We start from the raw sequence: 23,854 nt of genomic DNA on the forward strand, positions 1-23,854 counted from the left end.
AGGGAAAGAAAAAAGATATGGTAAATCAAGGAATGTTTCTTGGTTTGCGCCCAAAAGGAACAAACAATTCGCTCACATTTCATTACCCAGAGTGAAGTAACTCAGTCAGATATGATGTCTGCAGAGCAAGGCACTAAAATCTGCCCCAGAAAGAGGCAGTAAATACTTCTGAATAATAACATTTTATCATGACTACCATCCAGTGTTCTCTCATTTGTGAAACTCAGGATTTTTCTTTTTAAATATTTCTTTACTTGTTCATCTTCTTGCCTGTGTTTAAAAAGTTCAATTTTGTGGCTTTTAAGCTTGTAGTTTGGGAAACGTGAGTATCAATTTCGTTTGGATAAACTGGGCCAGTGTGGGCACTGCGGAAATTCAGTCAATGTAATCTGTCATTGCTATGTATTGGGGAAAGATGACATTGCAGTTAATTAAGAGGAGTAAGAACAAGGTAGTTCTTGACAGAAGTCCCCTCTACACCCAGACACACTCTTATCTGAGATCTTGATTGACACCTTTGCATATGACTAATAGTAATAGAATTCCCTCCAAAATAACATTTTACTACTGTATTCTAGTTGTTGAATCAACATAGTAAATTTTATTCTGTGAATGGACATCTGGGTTGCTTCCCACTTGGGCCTTTATAACCATTGATGATTTCCCCCCACCTTACCCGCTTAAACACTATGTCTAAACATATACCTACAAAACAAACTTATCAGAGTTCCCGTCGTGGCGCAGTGGTTAACGAATCCGACTAGGAACTAGGAACCATGAGGTTGCGGGTTCGGTCCCTGCCCTTGCTCAGTGGGTTAGAGTCCGGCGTTGCTGTGAACTGCGGTGTAGAGAGCGGCTCGGATCCCGCGTTGCTGTGGCTCTGGCGTGGGCCGGTGGCTACAGCTCCGATTCAACCCCTAGCCTGGGAACCTCCATATGCCACGGGAGCGGCCCAAGACATAGCAACAACAACAAAAAAGACAAAAAGACAAAAAAAAAAAAAAAAAAAAACTTATCATTCTCAACCAAACCACCCAAGATCAGTTTAACAAACATCTTACGGATCCCTTCCCTTGCCTTCAAATACTAACTCCACCCCTCAAATTCACTTACTTTCACTGATCAAGTCTGCCATTTCAAAGAAAGTATTCCCCATACTGAGGTCATCTTACAATCTAAACATCCTAATAAAATACAGTAATAAAAAGACATACAAAATACAAAATTTTTAATATTAGAATCAACAGATTTAAAATTACATCTTAATAAATATAACAAATAAACAGGGTAAAATGAAAAATAAAAGATTATTCTGTTTATAGAGAACTGCTAATTTAGTCATAACATTTCATACTTCCATAATGCCTATGCATTCTTGAATTAACACCTTTTAAATCAGTATTTAAAAAATTTAATGTGATAAGTGAGCTTGCTTCTTGCTTGTTAATTTGTCTAATCTGGGTTGGATTGATGACAGCGCTACTCTCAAGGGATAATGTATATTTAAACTGTTTCTATGTTTTGTCTTAATAACACTTAATGTAGAGAACCCAGTCTCACAGAGATATGTTGAGGGGAACAGAAGAAGAGATTTTAAAGCAATTTCAGCAAGCTCAGGATATTCATTTTTAACTTTTATCCAAAATGAAGCAAGTGATGCTGTATTTTCAAAATTCATTTTCAAGCCTTCATCAGTAGCCAGCTTCAACAACTTATCCTGCAGGGTTATAGTTAAATTTAAATTATCTTTTGATGAAAGAAATGGATTTTGTATCCATGAATTTCCTATGCGTGGATCTTCTTTTGATGGAAAATACAATTCAAAACAATCTAACAAATTTGTAAGATGTTCATTGATAACTTTTCGCAGATGTGCGATATCAAGATCATTACCTACTTCACTGATAATTGTTGTTAAGTTATGAAACATGTCAAAACAATCTGTAGAAACTCTTTTTTTCCAAGCTCCTAACTTTTGTTTTTGTCCTTCAATCTTATCTGCCATTGAAAAACATGTTGCATTCTTTCCCTGCATGCAAACATTAAGATCATTAAAAATACTGAAGATATCAGATAAATAAGCAAGTCTGGCTGTCCAGTTCACATCTTTGAAAAGCTGGGACCAAAATGGTTTCTTGCTTTGCAGAAATACTAAGAGTTCATTTCGTAATTCGAACATTCTTGATAAAACTTTTCCCCGTGATAACCACCGTATCTCGGCATGTAATAACAGTTGCTTATGATCAGTTTCCATATTATCACATAATAAAGAGAATAATCTTGAATTTAATGCATTAGATTTTACATAATTCACAATTTTTACTATGTCAGTAAGCACACTATTTAGTTCAACTGATATTTTCTTCATCACAAGACTTTCTCGATGAATGAAGCAATGCGTTATTTTACATTCTGGCACAAGTTCTTTAATCTGGGTAACCACTTCAGAATGTTTTCCTGTCATTGAAGCTGCACCATCAGAACACACTCCCACACAAAACTTAAACTCCAAACCACATTTGTTGACAACGTAACTCTTCACAGCTTCATATAGTTCTGAGCTAGTTGTGTTTGCTGGTAAAGAGGCTGAAAAAAAGAATTCTTCCTTTATATCATCATCATGTTCAAACCTCACATATACTAAAAGAATTATCATGTTAGCAATATCTCTGCATTCATCAAGTTGCAATGAAAAATACTTGGCTAGTTTTATTTGTTCTATGAGTTGGTCTTCCATATCACTAGCCAGTTCCTGAATACGTCGAGCTATGGTGTCATTGGAAAGTGGTACTTGAGCTACCTTCTTGGCTGCAGATTCACCCAACATTTCCAAGCAAACTTCTTTGATGCAGTCCTTCACCAGAGTCTCGGCAATTGTGTATGGTGTTTTAGACTTAGCGACGGAAGAGCTACTTTATAAGAAGCCCGCAGGGCACTAATGTTTATGTGAGAAACATTGAACACCTGCTTTGGTTGGCTTTTCAATTCACTGCTCTTTTTTTCAAAGAATTCTTTTGGTTGTGAACTTATTTCTTTATGTTTTGAATATAGATGCCGCTTAAGTTTGGATGGTTTCATTGCTTCATTAGCCAATATATCTCCACAAATAATACACTGTGGTTTCAGCACTTCACCATCAATTACAGCTACAAAACCAAACTCAATATATGAGGGATCATACTTCCGAGTAAAACTAGTATGAACTCTTTTGGTTTTCACTTCTTCAGGATGACTTCCATCATTACCATTTCTTTTACTACTACTGCTGTATTCAGAAAAAGTGTGTCTTTTCTTCACAAAAAAGTCCAGTGAAGCTTGTTTTGCCATCTGCAAATTAGAATCAAAAATAAGTAATACAGATTTTACTTTTGTCCTTTATCTAATGCTGTTAAACTTAAAATAAAAAACTAGGCTTGATTAAATGGCTGGAGAGAGTGTAAAGAAAAGGGAACCCTCATACATTATTGGTGAGAATGTAAATTGGTGCAGCCACTAAGGAAACCAGTATGGAAATTCTGCAAAAAAACTAAAAATAGAGTTGTATATGATTCAGCAAACCCATTCCTGGACATATATCCAAATAAAACTATAATCCAAAAAGACACATGCACCCTCATGTTCACAGCAGCACTGTTTACAATAGCCGAGACATGGAAACAACCTAAATGTCCATTGACAGATGAATGGATAAAGAAGATGTGTTACACTATATACAATGGACTATTACTCAGCCATAAAAAAGTATGAAGTAATGCCATTTGCATAACATGGTTGGACCCAAAGATTGTCATACTAAGCGAAGTAAGTCAGAGAGACAAATCCCATATGATATCACTTATATGTACAATCTAAAATGTGACGCAAATGAACTTATCTACAAAACAGAAACAGACTCACAGACATCAGGAAGACTTGTGGTTGCAAGGGAGAGGGTGGGGAGGGATGGATTGGGAGTTGGGAGTAGCAGATGCAAAGTATTATATATAGAATGGATTAACAACAAGGTCCTACTGTATAGAACAGGGAACTATATTCAATATCCTATGATAAACCACAATGGAAAAGAATATAAAAGAGAATATATATGTATAACTGAATCACTTTGCTATACAGTAGAAATCAATACAACATTGTAAATCAACTGTATTTCAATAAAATTTTTAAAAATCTAGGCTTTATTAAAGATATAAAATGATTTTAAAATTAAGTTATAGAGTTATAAATTAAGTTATAAATACATGCTTACATTTTCTCAGAGTTTTACATACTTTGGGGCTATAGCTGACAAGCTACCCATAGTATATCACACATTGTAATGTGAACCTATTGTGCTTGATTAATGTAAACTCCTACAACATGTGACTCACCTTGAGATTTTAACACCCAAATCGAACATTCTATTTGAAAAGATGAGTTCATTAGTCATGTGCTTGGGTGTTGCAGCAATCTCAAATTGCTGTACATTTCCAATTACTCTCAATTTGTATCCTTACCCCTTTGTGGGCTAGTATAGTTTGTAGACCAGCACTGGTCTGAAGAACAAACTGAGTGCCACTGGCCCAAATCATGTGTAACTCCATATTTCAAAACACTAACCTGAATACACATTAAAACCTACTGCTTCAAAATCTCTTTGGCCTTATTTCACACTTTCCATTTAAATCAGAAAACTAAACTCTTTCCCAGCACAAACTAATATCTCTCAATCAACTTTATCATCCCCTACCCTTCCTAAATATTTCACTTGACCTGAGATACCCTTTCTTAGTTTACCTCCCCTCACAAACTCATAAACAATTTTAAAAAGTAACATTAACTTCATCTGTTCCCAGATTTATCCTTCTATAGAAACACATCATCATGCATGCTATTTATCCCTTGGATTCCCTCAAGAAATGCCTGACATCAGAAAAAAATAAAAGAGGTACTACTATTCCTCACCCCAGAATAATAAAGTAGCATCCAATGTTATAATTTTCAACTTGAGAAAATGAGTGGAGGGAGGACATTAAAAGTAATTGGATTTTCTTTGGAGAAAATATATCCAAGATGGCCATAGTTATGCTTTAGAACACCACATCAAAAAATTCTTACTTGGAGTTCCTGTGTAGCTCAGCAGGTTAAATATCTGGCATTGTCACTGCAGTGGCTTGGGTTCAATCCCTATCCTAGCCTAGGAACTTCCACATGCTTCAGGTGTGGCGCAAAAAAAAAAATCTCACTCATCATGATCAAAGCTCTTCCTCTGCTTTGATCTACAGCAGACACTCATACTCTTACCCAATCTCCTACTTTGTCTGGTGAAAATGGTGTTTCTGATGGCTTTAACATTTTGGAAGGTTGAACAGTCAAACTTCTTGGAATCTCATCATGTTTCCTTTTCATTGTAGTGGTCTCACAGCAAAGACTACAGGTTATTCTGTGATGATAACCTTCAGTCTCATGTTGAGAGGGCACTCCACAGATTGCATGGATGTTTCTATCACATGATACACAACTACTAGTACCTGTGCATTCTTTTTCACAAACTACACATGATAAAAAATTCAGCCTGCTTTCAGGAGGAGTTTTTTGGGTTACCTTAGGAATAACACAAAGATTCTCTTCAATATCACTACTATCTGTTCCAGTCTCAATGTTTTCTTCGTACTGGGTTCCTAGAGTATTTTCTAATTCTTTGTCGGCCTGTTCCAATTCATTTTCCGTATTCAGGCTGGCAACAAGTTCTTCAGTTAGCTGAGAATGAGACAGGCGCAGTTTAGCTTCAGAGCTAAATGTACCTTCACATGGAATCTGTTGCATGCTTCTATGATAGGGCTGATTTTGGATCATCTGAATAAACCACAAATATTCAGCCCAGTGTGATGAATTGTTAGTTTGCATCCAGGAGATTATCCTATTTTGGATATCCTGATTAGTTTGATTTATAGAACTCTGGATTTGGCAGGGCTGAGGTTTCCCATGGACAATTTTCAGTTCTGGCCAAATACTACTGAGTTCACTGACTATCTGGCTTGAAAACTCCCTCCCACTGTCAGACTGTAGGACACTGGGTGCTCCAATAATTGTAAAAATATCTAAAAGAGCATGTGCAACCTCCTTAGGCCTTTTAGATTTTAATGACCGCAAAAAGCTCAACTTTGTACCAAGGTCTCGATAATGCATAATAAATTTATACTCTCCATCAGGGTTCAACTGCATGTCGATAAAATCCACTTGGCATCTTGAGTTAACTTCCTTAATTGGCTTCGATGTTAGAACTTTCCTCAGTTTTGAATTTTTCTGTTGGCATGGTTTGCAGAGTGTCAAGTAGAGCATTATAACTTCTTTTGTGATGTTCTTGTATTTTGCTTGTAACTCTTTTTCCATGCGGGTCCGTCCACCATGTCCAATGCTGAGATGTGTATCATGCAGTATGTCAAATAAATCCTCACTGTGTAAATAATACCGTATTTTGTTAGTTTCCCCATTTATAGCCTCAATCAACTTCTCATGTCCTTGTACAAGGATCACATCAAATCTCGCCAAGCGACGGTAGTCAACTGATTCTTTTTTTGCCTTAGCTTTAGCTTCTTTCACTTCCCTTATTAATTGACAGTATTTTGCTTTAGAAAATATCTTGGTATTATTACTTTTATTTTCCAGTAATACTGATAAGCTTCTGAAGAACTTTTCTCTCATGTTTTCTGGTTCAATTTCTGCTTCATTAGTATCTAAGCTACTGAAGTTATCATCACCCATGCTTTGAGACATCATGGAAAGCCATAAAAATGATCCTAAAATATAAAAAGAAAAAAATCAATGAGAATATTTGGGAATATAATATAAAATACATATATACTGTAATAGAGCCAGAGTAGAAGTAGATGCTATGGACTCACAAGGGAGGAAATACAATTTGGGTTAGGTAATCTACCCTTGGAGGAATAAAGAGAGGGTAAACAAAGAACTCTAGCCAGGAGCAGAGAGTTCTGATACAGCAAGGAGTAGAAAGCCAGGATGTGACTTTCCAGAACAGTATCCAGGGTCAGCCTTAAAGTAAAGCAATGTTTTATGTAAAATGGGAAGTAAATTGATATTATTATTTTTTCATTTAATAACTATAAAGAACTTTTTTTTTTTTTTTTGGCTAGAGAAGCCTAAGTAATATAGTTGCAGATTTTTTAATAGCCCCAGGCCATACCACATTTTGTTTTATTCAGTCAGGTTAGCCATTACAGCAACATTTGGGGCTTACGTTTCAACATCATGTATTTACATCAGCTTCCTTTCAGTGCTTATGAAACTATAAACCCAATACAAATATCCTTATTACTGATATTAATAAAGAGTAGCAGATGAACCTGAAGTAGTGAAAAACTCTGACTTAATATAGTACATTAAAATAAATATTTAGACTCTTCATAATAATGAATTAGGATAATTCAAACTTGGCTATTCATAAGGAAACTGCTTTGAAAAAATAATAATTTAGAATTGGCATGTCACCTCTAGAAGTCTTATGGCTGCTTGGAAAAAATACTTTCTCTCAAATCAATGTTGTTTATGCCACCAATTTGCATGCCAAATATTGAACTAGTAAATTTAAATCATTCTCAAATATTCAGAATTTCGGAAATTAGGTTCAAATTAAAGATATGTTGCTGAGTGTTCTGACCTCTTGTTAACTCTCAATTGTTTCAACAAGACCTCCTTGATCATTTAAACTTATGGTGAGTTCTCTTTTCTTCTCCTCACTCTCTTTTTTTTTTTTTTTTTTTAAATTTAAAAATTTTTATTTTTAGAGCTGCTGCACCCACGGCATTTGGACGTTCCCAGGCCAGGGGTCTAATTAGAGCTGCAGCTGCGGGCATAGAGCCAGCACAGCCAGAGCCACAGCAACACCCATATCCAAGCTGCATCTGTGACTACGACATATGCCACAGCTTGCAGCAATACCAAATCCTTTAACCCACTGAGTAAGGCCAGGGACTGAACCTGCATCCTCATAGATATAGTCAGGTTCTTAACCTGCTGAGCCACAAGGGGAATTCCAGAGTTCTTTTTCTTAAGAACATAATTTATTCATAACACAAACTAGCACTATAGTAACATTTTCTTTAACTGTTTCATATGTAGAACTGAGAACTGAGAAGATTGTAGGTTCCTAAAGAAGCAGGGATCGCTTTTTCCTCTAGTATCTTTTCCATTATCTAACACATTACTACATAAAAAAAGTACTGGATAAAGATTTAATTAACTTTATAATAAAGATGACAACATTCATGCTAAATGTTATTTCAAAATGTGACTGAAAAGACCATTATACAGATAATATTTCTTTCCACAACAATACATTTTGCATCCTGCTATGGAGCCGTGAACACACAGGAAGGTAAATAAAGATAAACTGGGGAAAGAAAGAATTAGGGCAATGTAAATGAGAACTAGGAGGATATGAGTTCCAGAAGTTAGGATACGCAGAGGATAGGGAGTTGCCGGGGCTATCAGGAAAGAAAAAAATTGTATTGATTATACTTAAGAAAAGTTTTTCTAAAGATTATACTTTAGAAAAGATAGCTGATTCATAACCAGGCCAGCCTGTGCTCCCACCTCCACCACACATTATATTGCTAATAGTCAGTCCTTAGATTTCTAATGGACATAGACTTCATAAATTCCATTTTCTTCATTAGAATTTCTAAGTAGTATTTCCAGGTTTTAAAAAATTATATGTGATAAGAATTGGGGGCTGAGGCTATAGAAATGGAACCTGTGGCTACACTGACAAGTGATTAACATTTATATACAGAGGCATCTTGGATTTATCCACAAGTACTTAATTCCATTGCAAAATATCCACGGAAAATTTTGGCCGCCCTTCAGTGTATGGAGTTCCCAGCCCAGGATCAGATCTGAGCCATGGCTGCAAACTATACCGCAGCTGTGGCAACACCTGATCCCTTAACCCACTGTGCCAGGCTGGGGACTGAACCTGCTTCCTGGTGCTGCAAAGGTGCCATCGATCCCTTTGCGTCGCAGCAGGAATGCCCAACTATTTTTTACATTATTATCTGACTGCTTAATTAAACTCCTTTAATAACACTGCAACACACCTGTTGACCTTTCAGCTATATTCAATAGAAACTGCAGTGGAATTACTTTGATAACCTCTCAATGACTGGACCCTTCCCTCTCCCAAATCTCATCCTCTTTCTGGAGACGAAATTATCCTCACCATTGTCTTGTAGTGGGTGTGGCTCTGGAGATTCACATTCCATTCTGTCTTCTATAGACTGGAGATGGATACCTAAGGACTCTTTTGCAGGAGTCATTTCTTCTACAGGAACTTCCTGCCCATATGTGGCCTGTGGGACCTGAGAATAAATAGGAACATTTGGAAATTAATATAAGGCTCACTGCATAAACCATAGCTAAACCTCAAAACATTCTTCTACTGAAATAGAATGAATATAAGAAGAAAAAAAAGTCTTCATTACATTCTTTTGTTTGTTTGTTTGTTTTCTTAGGTCCGCACCTGGGCACATGGAAGTTCCTGGGCTACCAGTCCAATAAGAGATGTAGTTACTGGCCTACGCCACAGCCATACCAATGCCAGAACCAAGCCGCTACTGTGACCTACCCCACAGCTCATACCCACTCCCAATCCTTAACCTACTGAGCGAGGCCAGGAATTCAACCCGCATCCTCATGGATCCTAGTCAGATTCGTTATCACTGAGCCACGAAGGGAGCTCCTTCATTAAACTCTTAAGCGGACTGCAAGATAGAGTAAGAAAAGAAATAAAAAATGCTGGGATGAATAAAGCAAGAGCCTGTCTCCACTGAACTCAGTTGGACAGGGATTGATAAGTATTGTATGCCTGTGGTTTCTGTCTTGGGGAACAACAATGGAAGTACATTAAACGAATCTTTCCTCAACTGTGATAACTGTAAGAAAATTATAATTGGGTTTCAGTGTGATCAATTAAAAGTAAATATTTGGGGTGGAGGGTAAGTAAATTAGCTAATAGGGACTAATGAGCTGTTTAACCCAGGAAAAAATCTGACAGTCATTTTAGACTAAATGTGTTATGGTGGGGGAAGAGGGGGAAGCCCCTGAAAGTGGATCACTATGTTGGGTGAAAAGAAAACATTCTCTTCTTCTTACACTATATGGTTTATAATTAAATTTACCCAATTGTCCCCCAAATATACAGTTAACCCTTGAACAATATTGGTTTGAAACTTGTGGATCTACTAAGGTGGATTCATGTACAGGGAGGGCTATCTCCAACTGCAGAAGGTTGAGTTGTTCAAGGGTGACCTGTATTTTATGCTCGTTTGTTTTTAAAGCCCATGATCCATTCGATATTTATACATTGTTTCTGGTTATTTTACCTCTTTGCTAAGACTCATGTCTCTTGATCATTTTTATTGCATTTCTGTTAAGACTAAGAATCATATTTTACTACTGGTATGGTCAAATAAGGAAGAGGCTGAATAGGAGAGGACATTAAGGATCACGAATAGGCTTTATTGGGCAGGAATATTCAAAAGACAAGTTACTGCCACTGACTTTGAATAAACACTGCCTTTATTATAAAAGCATGTTTACCTCCAAATTACCTGTTATGGTACTATTTGTTACACTGGTATTTGATTAGGATTCACTTTCTTGGGAAACCAGAATTAAGTAAGGACCTATTTAAAAATGTAATCCTAGGAGTTTTCTTGTGGCACAGGAGGTAAAGGACCTGATGTTGTCACTGTAGCAGCTGGGGTCACTGCTGTGGCATGGGTTTGATCCCTGGCCTGGGAACTTCCATGTGCTGCGGGGTGCTGCCAAGAAAAGGAAAAAAAATGTAATCTTTCTTTCAGCCTTTGTGTAAGTTAATTTACTAAATCTTTGTAAAATATGACCCTGTAAATCTGGTTGTCACAACATCCAATAGGCATGTTTTTCTGGACTATGTTACGGTCTAATATCTGATTGTGCTAAGGCTAGAAATGATAGCGTACAGTAGAGAAATCTCGTAATAATTCAGGAAGCTGGCTCACTGTTTGGCACAGTTTGTTAGCAGTAATCTAGACTAATCTAGACTGTTCCAGTCTAGCATTTTCAATTATAACACTGTATTTGTGTTATCAATTTACTATCGATTTTCCCACTGAAACAGTTTCCCTAGCTATAACTTTCCAGATGAAGTCTAAAGCACCAGTGCCATTTACCAAAGGAAAAAAAAGTAATACAACTTGAGTTCCCATTATGGCTTGGTGATAACGAACCCTACTAGAATCCGTGAGGTCTCGGGTTTGATCCCTGGCCTTGCTCAGTGGGTTAAGGATCCATTGTTGCCATGAGCTGTGATGTATATCGCAGACATGGCTTGGATCTGGTGTGGCTTCAGCTGTGACATAGGCCGGCAGCTGCAGTTCCAATTCAACCCCTAGCCTGGGAATTTCCATATGCCATGGGTGTGGCCCTAAAAAGACCTCCCCCCCAAAAAAAAGTTGTGTTCCAGTGTGTTATCCTATCCTAGTTTAGGAGAGCTTTAACTGGCTTGTAGACTTTCTATTCACTCCTACACTTGGATCTCTGTTAGTCATTTAAGCAACAGGTAAACTGGGAGTGAGATGTATGTTAGGTATTCTATTCTGAATCTCTATCATCGAGAAATCTATGAAAATAGATTCATTAATGAAAATAAGTATTCAACAGCGAACAACCTTCCGTGGCTGTTTTAAGAGAAAAGCAGCCTCTGGGATTAACCACATCTCCATGGTCAATTCTAAAATGGAGCAAGAATGAAAGTTACACACATTCAAAGTTGTTACTTCCTGAGAACCAGAATTCTAAATTATATTTATTTAGTATACCTTAAAGTGAATAGAACACAAATAACTTTCCAACTGGAGACTTTGGGTATGACAACTGATTCTAATTCTTTAAGTGTACCACTTACAGTGGAAGGAGCCTGGCCACTTCACATTCCTTCTAAGACTGCTCTCTTGCAAATAGCCTGGTAGAAAGAAGCCATATTACACTTAAATAGAACATTCCAATAGTTTGCTTTGCCAAATATTCTTGAGGACAAAGAAAAGAATTTGGTTAAAAAAAAAAGGAGTTCCTATCGTGGCGCAGTGGTTAACGAATCTGACTGGGAACCATGAGGTTGCGGGTTTGGTCCCTGCCCTTGCTCAGTGGGTTAAGGATCCGGCATTGCCATGAGCTGCGGTGTAGGTTGCAGACGCAGCTCGGATCCCGCGATGCTGTGGCTCTGGCGTAGGCTGGCAGCTACAGCTCCGATTTGGCCCCTAGCTTGGGAACCTCCATATGCCGCTGGAGCGGCCCTAAAAAAGACCAAAAAAAAAAAAAAAAGAATTTGGTCTATCAATATATAAAACCCTAGCATGGAAACCTAACCAATCCATGCTCCGCCATATACTTAGCATTAATTACGCATGCTCTTCATGAAAAATTCAAGCAAAAGCTTAGTTTATCCTCTGGTAGGCACTTATGAATTTAGTTATTTCTGAAAATTTCCTCACTGGGCTTTGACTTTACAAAAATAATTTCTCATTCACATGATATAGAAATGTAAAAATGTGCAAAAAATGAAGCACCCTAACTTATTATGCAGGAGGCCCCACGATGAGATATAAATCTTCTTCTTAATACAATTTTTACTGAAGTATTTTTTTAATCTTATTTATTTATTTATTTTGTCTTTTGAGGGCAGCATATGGAAGTTCCTGGGCTAGGCGTCCAATTGGAGCTGCAGCTGTCAACCTACGCCCCAGCCACAGCCCCAGCAATGCCAGATCCACGCTGCACATGCGACCTACACCAGAGCTCAGGGCAATGCCAGATCCCTAACCCACTGAGCGAGGCCAGGGATCAGGACCTGTGTCCTCATGGATATTAGTCAGGTTCATTACCGCTGAGCCACAATGGGAACTCCGTTACCGAAATAGTATAAACCTAGAAAAAAGTACAGAATGTAGAGTTTGGTGACAGCACAAAGTGACCTACTCATGTCAAAAAACTAGAACATTATTAGCATCCCAGAAAGCTACTTGTGCCCTACTCTCTTTCCCCAAAGTAACTACTACTCTAACATCTATCACTAGAGATTCATTTTGCTTTTGAACTTTATGTAAACAGAATCATATATTTATTTTTGTCTGGCTTCTTTTGCTCAACATTATGTTTGTGAAATTCCTCCACATTGTTGAATATAGCAGTTGTTCATTCATTTTTGCTGTTTTTCAGTTGTAAAAACAGACCATCATATATTCATCCATTTCGCTGTTAATGGGCATTTTCATTGTTTAGAGTTCTTGGCAATTATAATAATGCTGCTATGAATATTATATGTCTCCGGATGTGTTTCTATTAGATATACACCTTGTAGTTGGTTTGCTGGATCATAGACTATGGTTATACACGGTAGATATTTCCAAAGTGGTCATAACAACTTACTCCTACCAGTAGTACATAAGCATATTAGTAGCTCAACATCCTTACCCAAATCTGGTCATGTCAGCACTTTTAATCCACTCTGGCTGGAATAAAGTGGCTACCACGTGTTGTCTTAATTTGCATCTTTCTGATCACTAAGATTGAGGAACTGTTTTGATTTTATTAGCTAAGTGGTTAACTTTTTTTTAAAAGTGTTTGTCCAAGTCTTTTCTTAATTTTTCTATTGGGGTATCTGTCTTTTTCCTTATTGATTGGTAGTACTTTATACATTCAGCTTTTTGTATGTAGTTTGCCTGGTTACAAATAGGGGGAAGCATGGGGAAAAAATAAGTTTAAAAGATTTTAGGGAAGTGATGCTTCCTCTGATGTCTGAGCCTGTATTATTTTCAATGCCAAGCAGCAAGAAGTTAAACAATGGAAATCAATTATTATGGAAAATTAAAACAAGCCAAGCATTTGTTGTTGTTGTTGTTGTTGTCTTTTTGCCTTTTCTAGGGTCACACCAGCGGAATATGGAGGTTCCCAGGCTGGGGGGGTCTAGTCGGAGCCATAGCAACGCCATAGCAACGCAGGAGCTGAGCTGCATCTGCGACCCACAGCACCCACAGCACAGCTCACGGCAATGCCCGATCCTTAACCCAGTGAGCAAGGCCAGGGATCGAACCCACAACCTCATGGTTCCTAGTCAGATTCGTTAACCACTGAGCCATGACGGGAACTCCAAGCAAAGCATTTTTTTAAAAAAGCTTTTTTACCCAAAATTATACTGTTAAAAAAGAAGTTGCCATGAAATGAGTACAAAAGTCAATTATAATGTACATACAAATTCTTAATACTGTTATTCATTGATCAATCTAAATTACACAAGTCCTGAATGAAGTTGTGACACACCCCAAATTACAGTGAAATACTGTTGATCTTCATGTCCTGATTTATATATTTAAGCTGATTGGCTAATTCCCCATCTGCGTATATTGAAAAGAAATGCTAGGTTAAATAATCAAGGGTTAACCTATAATTGACAATAAAACATACAATTTTCCAATTTTTGCTGGATTAGGAAAGTTAACATAGGTATTAACCAGTGTATCAGTGACATCCCATTATTCCCCATGCTAAATTCTGTTATGATTTTTTTTCTCCTCACAAAGAAAAAAAAAGAGGCCATGCCAGCTTTCAGGTGTCTGCTAGTAAAAATGTTATCCTTTAATATGTATAGGAGATTTTAGATAATTATATATTCACCAGCAATATCCATGGAAATTATCTTGTTTCTAGTATTGTCATCCCAGTCTCTCAAAATTATTCTCAACTGAATAATTAAGTTTCTGAAACAATTTTGGTGTGCATAACAATTAGGACTAAAAACATAAGACATTGTGGAGAAAACTTTCCTGATCCATCTAGCATTAAACATCCAACATTAAACGGTGACTAGTCTAGATTGTACGACAACAACGTTGATCTTTTTTTCCCCCAGTTCTACAGACCAATGGATTAGTGGAGAAAAAATACTGTCAGAACTATGAACTCTTGTTCACCAAGCAGAACAAGATCCTCAAATAAAATTAACAGTAGAAGGTGTCAGTGGATATCAATATTCTGTTGGATGGCTAGAAAATGCCCACGGCTATTGAACACAAATTGGACATAAGCCAGAATATTCCAAAAGGAATATTCTGACACATGAGGAAATAAAAGCCAAGATTAATTATAACACCACAGTGGGATTTATGTGCCAAGCTCCCTTCCCCTAAGCTAGACACCATGTTATAAATACATATACTCCCTCTTCTTAGACTGCACAAAGTATATAAGAACTCAATTTTCTTTCTTTTTCTTTTTTTTTAAAATATTTTTATTTTTATTTATTTATTTATTTATTGTCTTTTTGCTATTTCTTGGGCCGCTCCCGTGGCATATGGAGGTTCCCAGGCCAGGGGTCCAATCGGAGCTGCAGCCACCAGCCTGGCCACAGCAAAGCAGGATCCGAGCCACATCTGCAACCTACACCACAGCTCACGGCAACACCAGATCGTTAACCCACTGAGCAAAGGCAGGGACCGAACCCGCAACCTCATGGTTCCTAGTCGGATTCGTTCACCACTGTGCCACGACAGGAACTCCTCTTTTTCTTTTTTAGCCAGCTTGCAGCACACAGAAGTTCCCCAGCCAGGGATCAAAAATCCATACCAAAGCAGCAACCCAAGCCACAGTGGTGACAATGCCAGGTCCTTAACCCTCTGTGCTACCAGGGAACTCTGAAACCCATTTTCTTTTAAAACAAAATTCATGAAATAGTTGAGCCAGTTTCCTTTGGTAAGTTTTTCCTTTTTCTGATCTTAAGAATAAGACATCTTATGTAGATTGCTTTGTATAATATAATAGTATGTGTTTCAGTTTGCCCAAATCTTTCCATAACTGGGGGATACAAGCTCCTGGAGTTAAAGATGTAAGTTATCTGGGAGACAGAGTAACCTATTTATAACTAAACAATCATATCAATTCTATAAAGTTAGTATAAGCACAACCAGAGAACCTACGATATGAAACAAAATATAGATATGGCTCATTGTGATACATTTTGCACTGACTCCTCCCCCACAGCACAAGTGTGAGTATGCTTGCGTGTACGCGCGCGCGCACACACACACACACACATACTCCCTAGCCTATTGATTTCTCTACATTTTCATCAGAGGGGCTAGTCCAAGGTAGGTGGGCCTGGTCTTGCAAGAGGAATTCCAATCTGCCTTTACCACAGAAGTGTAAAGGGTGCCTCTGGGTGGTGAAAACAAATTACAAAGCTGAAGTTACTTCTAGCTGGTTATCAAGTTATGATAGTTACTTGTCTTTCACTATATGATTCCTAGATTTGATATTTTATTTATTTATTTATTTATTTATTTATTTAATTTTTTATCTTTTTGCCATTTCTTGGGCCGCTCCCTCGGCATATGGAGGTTCCCAGGCTAGGGGTCTAATTGGAACTGTAGCTGCCAGCCTACGCCAGAGCCACAGCAACGCAGGATCCAAGCTGCGTCTGCGACCTACACCACAGCTCACGGCAACGCTGGATTGTTAACCCACTGAGCAAGGGCAGGGACCAAACCCGCAACCCCATGGTTCCTAGTCGGATTTGTTAACCACTGCGCCATGACGGACTCCTAGATTTGATATTTTAAAAGTCCTAGTAAGAAATTTTGGTCATAAAATAGTGAAGTAAATATGGTTATATTCATTAAAATGAATATATTTTCCAATTAATTCGAACTTCTAACTTACTGTGGCTTAAACACATAGGGGTTTATTTTTGTCATATGATAAGAAATTCAGAGGAAGGCAGTTGCTGGCATTGACTCACAAACCTAACAGTTTTGTTAGGGACCCTAGTTGTCTTTATATTTCTGCTCTGCCATTTATAACATATTGGTGTTTGTCCTCGGGCTTATTATCACCGCATAGTCACAAAATGGCTACCACAACTCTAGACATCACATTCACCTTATAGGAAGTGGGAAAAGGCAGAAGTAAACACATCTGAGCCACTTTATAAGGAAAATAAAAGCTTCCCCAAAAACTCCCAGAAAAATATGCTTATTTCTTTCTGGCCAATACTATGTTGTATGGGCAACTCTAGTACAAGGAAAGATGAAAGTATTTAGTTAGGTACATGGCCAACATGAACAAAATCAACATTTTTTAAGGCAGAAAGAAGGGGTATATAATAGATATTTGGTTGGCAGCTAAACATGTTTGCAACACTTCCCCCTTCCTTCAGAGATCACACAGAAACAAGAAAAATGAGAAACATTAATGCAAACTTGATATTTACAAAGACTTGGAGATTCCTATAACCCTGAGTTACATGAAAAACTATCAGATATAACCAGGGTGTAACCCTGAACATTATCCAGGACTGACCAAACACCAAGTCCTATCAATGGATGCATTTTTCAACAAAGCTGGACAAGGAAAAATTTAAGTAATAGGCACATCGTAAGGGGAAAAAATTATTTGAAATAAAAAGAAAAGTTCTGCTGGCCAGAGGTAAGGGACTACCTGTACAGGTATCTATGTAATAACTCATGAAAAAACATGTTTTCTGCAGACCTGCACAAAAAAATAACAAGGTTTAATTCTAGTAAAAATACAAGTATAGTCAAAATGACATATTAGATAAGGAAATATTACATTAAGCATAGGATTTTACCTTAGAAAGGTGATGATGTCTTGTTAGAAAGAAGTGTTCATTGTACAACCACAAATGTAATAAATTCATTGAGTAATTAAAAAAAAAAAGAAAGAGATGCAAGGAAAGGGTGAGGCAAGGGTAGAGGGATATCATTAGAAGTTCAGGTGGACAAGCATTTACACACTTTCCAAGAAATGTAGTGATATTACAAGAAATATGATGGTTTTAGCTCCTCATCTTGCTTTCATTTCTTTGATATTGGATTATAAAAAGATATCCAGTTTTTGCTGCTTAAACATTTTCCTTTTTTCATTAAGAAGCTGCTTATACATGGCCCCAACTAGGACCTTATGCCATGAAATAAAATCCTGCTGCATTCTACATTGCAGTCATTACCTTCTACCCACTGCAACTGCTTCTCTGTCATACTTAAAGCAGAAGATAATTGAGAAGTGAAAAGCTCTTGTGGGTCAGCTTGTTGAACCGCATCATCTTCTTCTTACACATCTTCCATTTGAGCCTCAGCAACTAACAGTTGCAGGTCTTGTGTAGAGAGAGCCTCTGCATGAGGCAGCAACTCCTCAATAGCTGCACTCTCAACTTCTTCAAATCCAACCTCCTCTGCAAGAACAATACAGCTGGCTTTGATTTCGGGGGGGCTCTTCTGAATGTTCAAAGCCTTTAGAATCATAAATTAAATCAGGGAGAATTTTGCCCATACCCCATTCAAGCAGATTTTTGTGATATCATTCCAGGCCTCTACAATAATATCAATTGCAACTTTAATGTTGAATTGATTCCAGAATTCAAAAACTGTGTATACATTGTCATCCACTAGAGATGCAATAAACATCTTGAATGCTATCTTAAATAACAAGCTTTAAAGGCTGTGATCATACCCTGATCAAGGGGCTAGAGTAAAGCAGCTGTATTAGAAGGTGAAAAGAACTTTAATAGTTGAAGAAAGTTCAGCTCAGGAGGATGGCTTGGTGTATTACTGAGAATCACAATTTTGAAGACAAACTGTTCATCTTGCAATATTTTTGAAAATCATCTACAAAAACATCACCTAGAAGATAAATAAATATCTGCCCTGTCATCTAGCCTCTCTTGTTGACTTACAGTAGACACCCAGGCTAATCTTTACAATTCCTTTCAAAGCTTGTGGGTTGGCAGAGTGATAAACCACACAGGCTTTAGCTTTAAATCCCCACTGACATTTGCACCTAGCATCATAGTCAGTTGATCTGTTGTAGCCTTAAACATTGGAGCCTATGTTTCCTCGTTCTGGACATAGAGTATTTGCTTCCAACAAATACTGGTTTCATCAAAATTAAAAATCTGATCCAGGGTATAGCCTTCTTCATCAATCAAATTTCTTAACACTATGGAAAATGTTTTTGCAACTTCTGCACTCTCAGCTTCACCAGAGAGTTTAGCATTGTGGAAATCATAGCAGTTTTTGAAGCCGCTAAATCAGTCACTACTTGCACTAAATGAAGGCACTTCTGCAGGATTTTCCATATTTCCTTAAGGTCCTCACATATTGCTAATGTATTCCCTTTAATTTTGAGAAAAGTTGACCCTGGTTGCTTCTTTGTTTGATATTCAATCCACACACTTAATGTACCATTTCTTCCATTTACTTATATCTTGTTCTAACAGATTTTGTAGCACTGGCAGTTATGCCATCTAGATAACTTTCTTTTATTTTCTCAGCATTGTCTGTAATTGTTTGTAAAGTTGACTCTTTTATGCCAGTTGCACAACCAACATCAAGTGTTCTTTTCTTTCAAGACATAATTTCAAGCTTTTCTTCAATTGCTAAATCTTTTCTTTTATGCTCACCAGCAGAAATTTTATCACTAGCATGCTTCTGTGGCACTTGCAAATCCCTGTGCTTGCTCATTTTCTGGAATACAAAAAAGTTTAGCAAAAAATGCACTAAAATGTGAGGGAACTATACAAATAAGCACTTTCAAAACAGAGACTGGGGCCAAAAGAGCCAAAAGGAAGGATATGGAGGTGAATGGGCATTATGTGCAGTGCTGTATGTCTTCACAGCTTGCTGCTTCAACTTGCCACTCTTACTTGGTGGCCTAAAACATCAACTTTCTGGGAAAACTTAAGTATGAGCCGGCACAATCTCAGCATTATACTGACTCATTTCCCTATTTACCAATCTCATATGAAAGATACTGCATTCCAGAGAGATGTATTTTAACAGATCAGACTGTGTTCATAAAATGTTCATATTCCAAGAGGTCAGATAAATGTATGGATAGTATCAGAAATGCAAGAGTTTGGCAATACCCATAATGTTCTAAAATTACTGTCATAAAAACCAAGTATACTCTCTTAAAAATAACTTCTAGCATACAGGTAAAAGACAATACTAGGCTCAATACGTCTCACATACCAACAACTGCAAGTACTGAAAAGTGGCCAAAAAATGATCAATTAATCTCCACTGTACAGAGAAAGCACACAGGAGGTGTGATATGCCCAAGGTTACACAGCTAATTACTAACAGAGCTTATCATAGAACACAGATCTTAACGATTCACAGTTTCCTGACATTTCCATTAACATTGGGCTACTTCTCTACTTGTTTCTCCTAGAAGGTTCTCCTTACATACTCCCCCACCCCCTGGAGTGGCGACCGAGGCTTGTGGAAGTTCCCAGGCCAAGAATGGAACCTGCAGCCACAGCAGTGGCAACAACGATCCTTAACCCACTGAGCCACCAGGGAACTCCATCCTCATATTCCTTTTGCTTTCATATATGGTAAAAAGTAGTAGGTATCCTGAGAGATAGCTACTTTAATCTCACAGTCACTAAATAAAATATATTTTCTATTGGCAAGTAATAGATTAAGGTTTCCCATTTGGTTAAATCACCATCTTACTAGGATGAGCATGAAAACTGCTGTCCCAGAAGCATGAATCTATTCATCTACACCAGTGATGATATAATAATGGCCAGAGCCAGAATTTGCAGCCACCAGTGTGAAGTTAACCCTGCTTACTCCACCTTGGACCCATGCACTCAAATTCTCCACAGAAGATGGCGCTTCGAATTTCTCACCTGCTGTCTTGGTTCATCAAGCTCCCTCTCCAAATCTTCCAGCACAGTTACCACCTCCTCTCCACTTTCAGGATGATGCTCCCGCACCCAAGCCTGGAGTTCCTCGGGCAGGATAGTCAGGAGCTGCTCCAGCACCAACAATTCCAGGATCTGCTCCTTGGTGTGTATCTCTGGACTCAACCACTGCCGGCAAAGTTCCCGAAGTTGGCTCAGAGCCTCCCTGGGCCCGGGAGTCTCCTGATAGCAGAGCTGCCGGAAGCGCTGCCGAGAGAGTTCCCTGGTGTGAGACAAATTCTTCTGGATGCAGGATTCCTGATCCCAAATATGGTCTTCTTCTTTCACCTTCACTTTAATAATCTCCCCTTGTTCCTCTGAAGCCTGGCCAGCCAAGGCTGAGAGGGCCCTGGGGGCTGCCGCCATCCTTAGCTCAAGAGGGAGGTTCGCTCCAACTAGGGTCTAGGTGGACGGGTGATTTAACTTGAGGTCCCCAACCAATCCCTGGACAGGAAAGTTTTCGATATAAGAAAACCCTATTCACAGAGAAAAATCTCAGACACGGCTAAAAAAAATTTTTTTTTTGTTTAGGTGATAACAGAGCAGTTACTCAAGCAATTCCATTGAAAGTGAAGCCGTTCTCTGTGGACAAGACTGGAAATAGTGAGCTCTGAACTACTGATGAAAAGCTCTAGGGTCACAAATTGAGCAGCAGGTTACTTGCGAGACAGAAAACTGAAAGAGACGTTGGCCCTAAGTAAAGCCTGAGTATATATGAGGCTGGGCAAGGAAACCAGAGGGGTCTCTCAGAAGTCAGCGCGTCCTGTGTCCCAGGCCCGGGCGGAGAGGGCGAGGGTCTCCTGCCACACCTCGAGCAACCTGCGGAGGCCCGACTGACACCGCGCAGTTGCCCCTTCCCTCCGCCGCAGCTTCCACCTCTGAGGAGTTCGAACCCTCGCGCGCCAAGCCAGAGACACGGGCCGTGGGCGACACTTGGCAGAGGCTGCAGCTGCCCTGACACACCCGCCTCGGGCCCCAGCACTTTCCCGCCAGGCCCGGGGAGCTGCGCTCATTTCCGGTCCGCTCTAGGATTCCGGGTGGTGCAACCATCTCGGTGGTCGTGGAAACGCGGACCGGTGAACATTGCGAGGCAAGTGCTTTGTAAACCGTCCGGAAACAACTCCCGAGTTCTCCGATTACTTGTCCTCCGGTGAAAAGAGTTTCACAGTGTGAGTAGCGACAGTGTAGGGGCTGCTCTGAGTTCTCTTCACAAGGTGATAAGCGGTCGCTGCACTCAGACCTGCGGTACTCACCGCCAAGTCGTAAAACAAAGAGCATCCCTGCGGGGCGAATGCCAAGTTAGCGAATTTGTAGGCTCCCCCTGGCCTTTACTCATTCGATTTGGGCCACCGGCTCCTTTCCAGGCACCAAAAATCAAACTCGAAAAAGAACAGAAGATCTAGTCACTTCTTGCCGTTTTATAGATGGGAAAAATCAGGACCCATATGGTGAGATTCCCCGTTAACGACAGTAGTGGCTATTTCAATTTCTGGCTCTGTGAGCTGTAAACACTTCTAGGAAACTGGCCCCGGAAACAAGCAAAACCTATGTGGACGTGTTTTCAGAGTCTAACGAGTCTCGAGTGGGGCAACCAGAAAATTCGCACCTGGCTCAAGCTCCTTCAGGCAGTGAGTGTGCTGTGCCAGGCAAGGCACTTGCAGATGCACCGAGCAGGCAGTGCTGGAGTGGACGCAGTTTAGCCTGAAGAAACAGCTGCTTCGAGAGGAAAGAGGCTGAGGCACCAGATTCTGCTGGAGGTCTAGAAGCACGAGAATCATCGCAGATGCCAGTCTTCCTCCTCCCCACCCAGTCTGTCCCCACGGCCTTGTAAAGAGCTCTCAACAAATAATAGATGCCCGAGGAATATTTGCTTAATTTTTATATTGGTTCCTATTGTGATTACTCACATTTTGGCATTTCCGATTCAAGTGACTTTTTTCTTTTAAGAAAAAATGCTGAGTAGATATTATTTTGATGGGTATTGCCAAACTGCTCAAGTCCCCTCACTTGCATGAGCCCTTTCCATGGCCCTGGAAGGGGTCGTCCGGTATGAACACAAATTTTAGCAAAACTTTCAAAAGTATATAATAAAGGAAATTAGTTATGACTGAAGCCTCTTTTTTCTTCGAATTTCCACAGATACATCGTGTATGCCTTGGAGAAGCTGTATCTAATTTTGTGTTGACATTGGTCTATTATATTTCTTAAAAAGGAGCCCCTAAATCATATAAGCTTCAGACTACAAAATTTGGATCCACCTCGCCAGTCTTCCGAAAGTTAATTTATATTCCCAGCAGAAGCGGAAGACAGAGTGCTGATATGGCCCTAAATTGTATTTTGCCCATTGCCTTTTCCCCCAGCAAAAGAAAGCATCAGATTTCGTTATCAGCGTGCTCTCCCTGAAGCCTGACCTAACTTCTCTGTTGGAGCTACTGAAAACTCGTGGAGGAAATATTTAACCACAATTACGGGTGGTTGGTTAGTTTCTCGATTGGTCCCATGGTGTAATGGTTAGCACTCTGGACTTTGAATCCAGCAATCCGAGTTCGAATCTCGGTGGGACCTCTCAGAGGACCCTTTTATAGTTCTTGGGATCGCATTCAGGAAAGAAAGCATATGCAGCAAGTATTTGATTCTCCTACTCTTTAAACAAAAGAATCGAATAATTCGCCTGGGAAGTAACAGCTTTCCAAGCGCACAAAGTTCCACAGTAAGGAGCCTGGAAATGGTGGCCTCTTGCAAGCAACCTCAGGAAGTCAGAGGCCAGGCGCAACAGTTCAGCAGCGTTCAGTTCCTTGGTGGAGACGGCGCCTCTAAATCTCCGTGCCAAGGCCTCCTCGCCGCCTCGCCCGTTTCTAAAGCCTAAAACCAGAGTCTCAGGAGCGCGATTTCTTGATGGTGAACCCCTCCGGGGTCGCTTTTCTTCCCATTCCCATTCACTGAGACAGTTCTCTCTCCTTTCCTTCCCGTCCTCACTACCGACCCCACCTACCAAGCCGCCTTGGAAAGAAAGCCAGCAGCTGCGAAGCGCGCGGTGCCTGCGGTCCAAGAGGA

General features: G+C 39.3%; 1 protein-coding gene and 1 non-coding gene across 2 annotated transcripts; one reads left to right on the forward strand and one right to left on the reverse strand.

Annotated features, from left to right (window-relative positions):
* Positions 977-21,783, reverse strand: ZBED9 (zinc finger BED-type containing 9). The gene is given in 5 exon segments (XM_003128237.4): positions 977-2,901; positions 2,904-3,327; positions 5,281-6,776; positions 9,218-9,356; positions 20,747-21,783. Coding segments are annotated over 5 exon segments (3,969 nt in total). The 5' UTR covers positions 21,167-21,783; the 3' UTR covers positions 977-1,411.
* Positions 23,294-23,365, forward strand: TRNAQ-UUG. The gene has a single exon. It is a non-coding gene; the product is annotated as a tRNA-Gln (tRNA).

Source organism: Sus scrofa, chromosome 7, assembly GCF_000003025.6.
Source record: "Sus scrofa isolate TJ Tabasco breed Duroc chromosome 7, Sscrofa11.1, whole genome shotgun sequence".
Classification (NCBI taxonomy): domain Eukaryota; kingdom Metazoa; phylum Chordata; class Mammalia; order Artiodactyla; family Suidae; genus Sus; species Sus scrofa.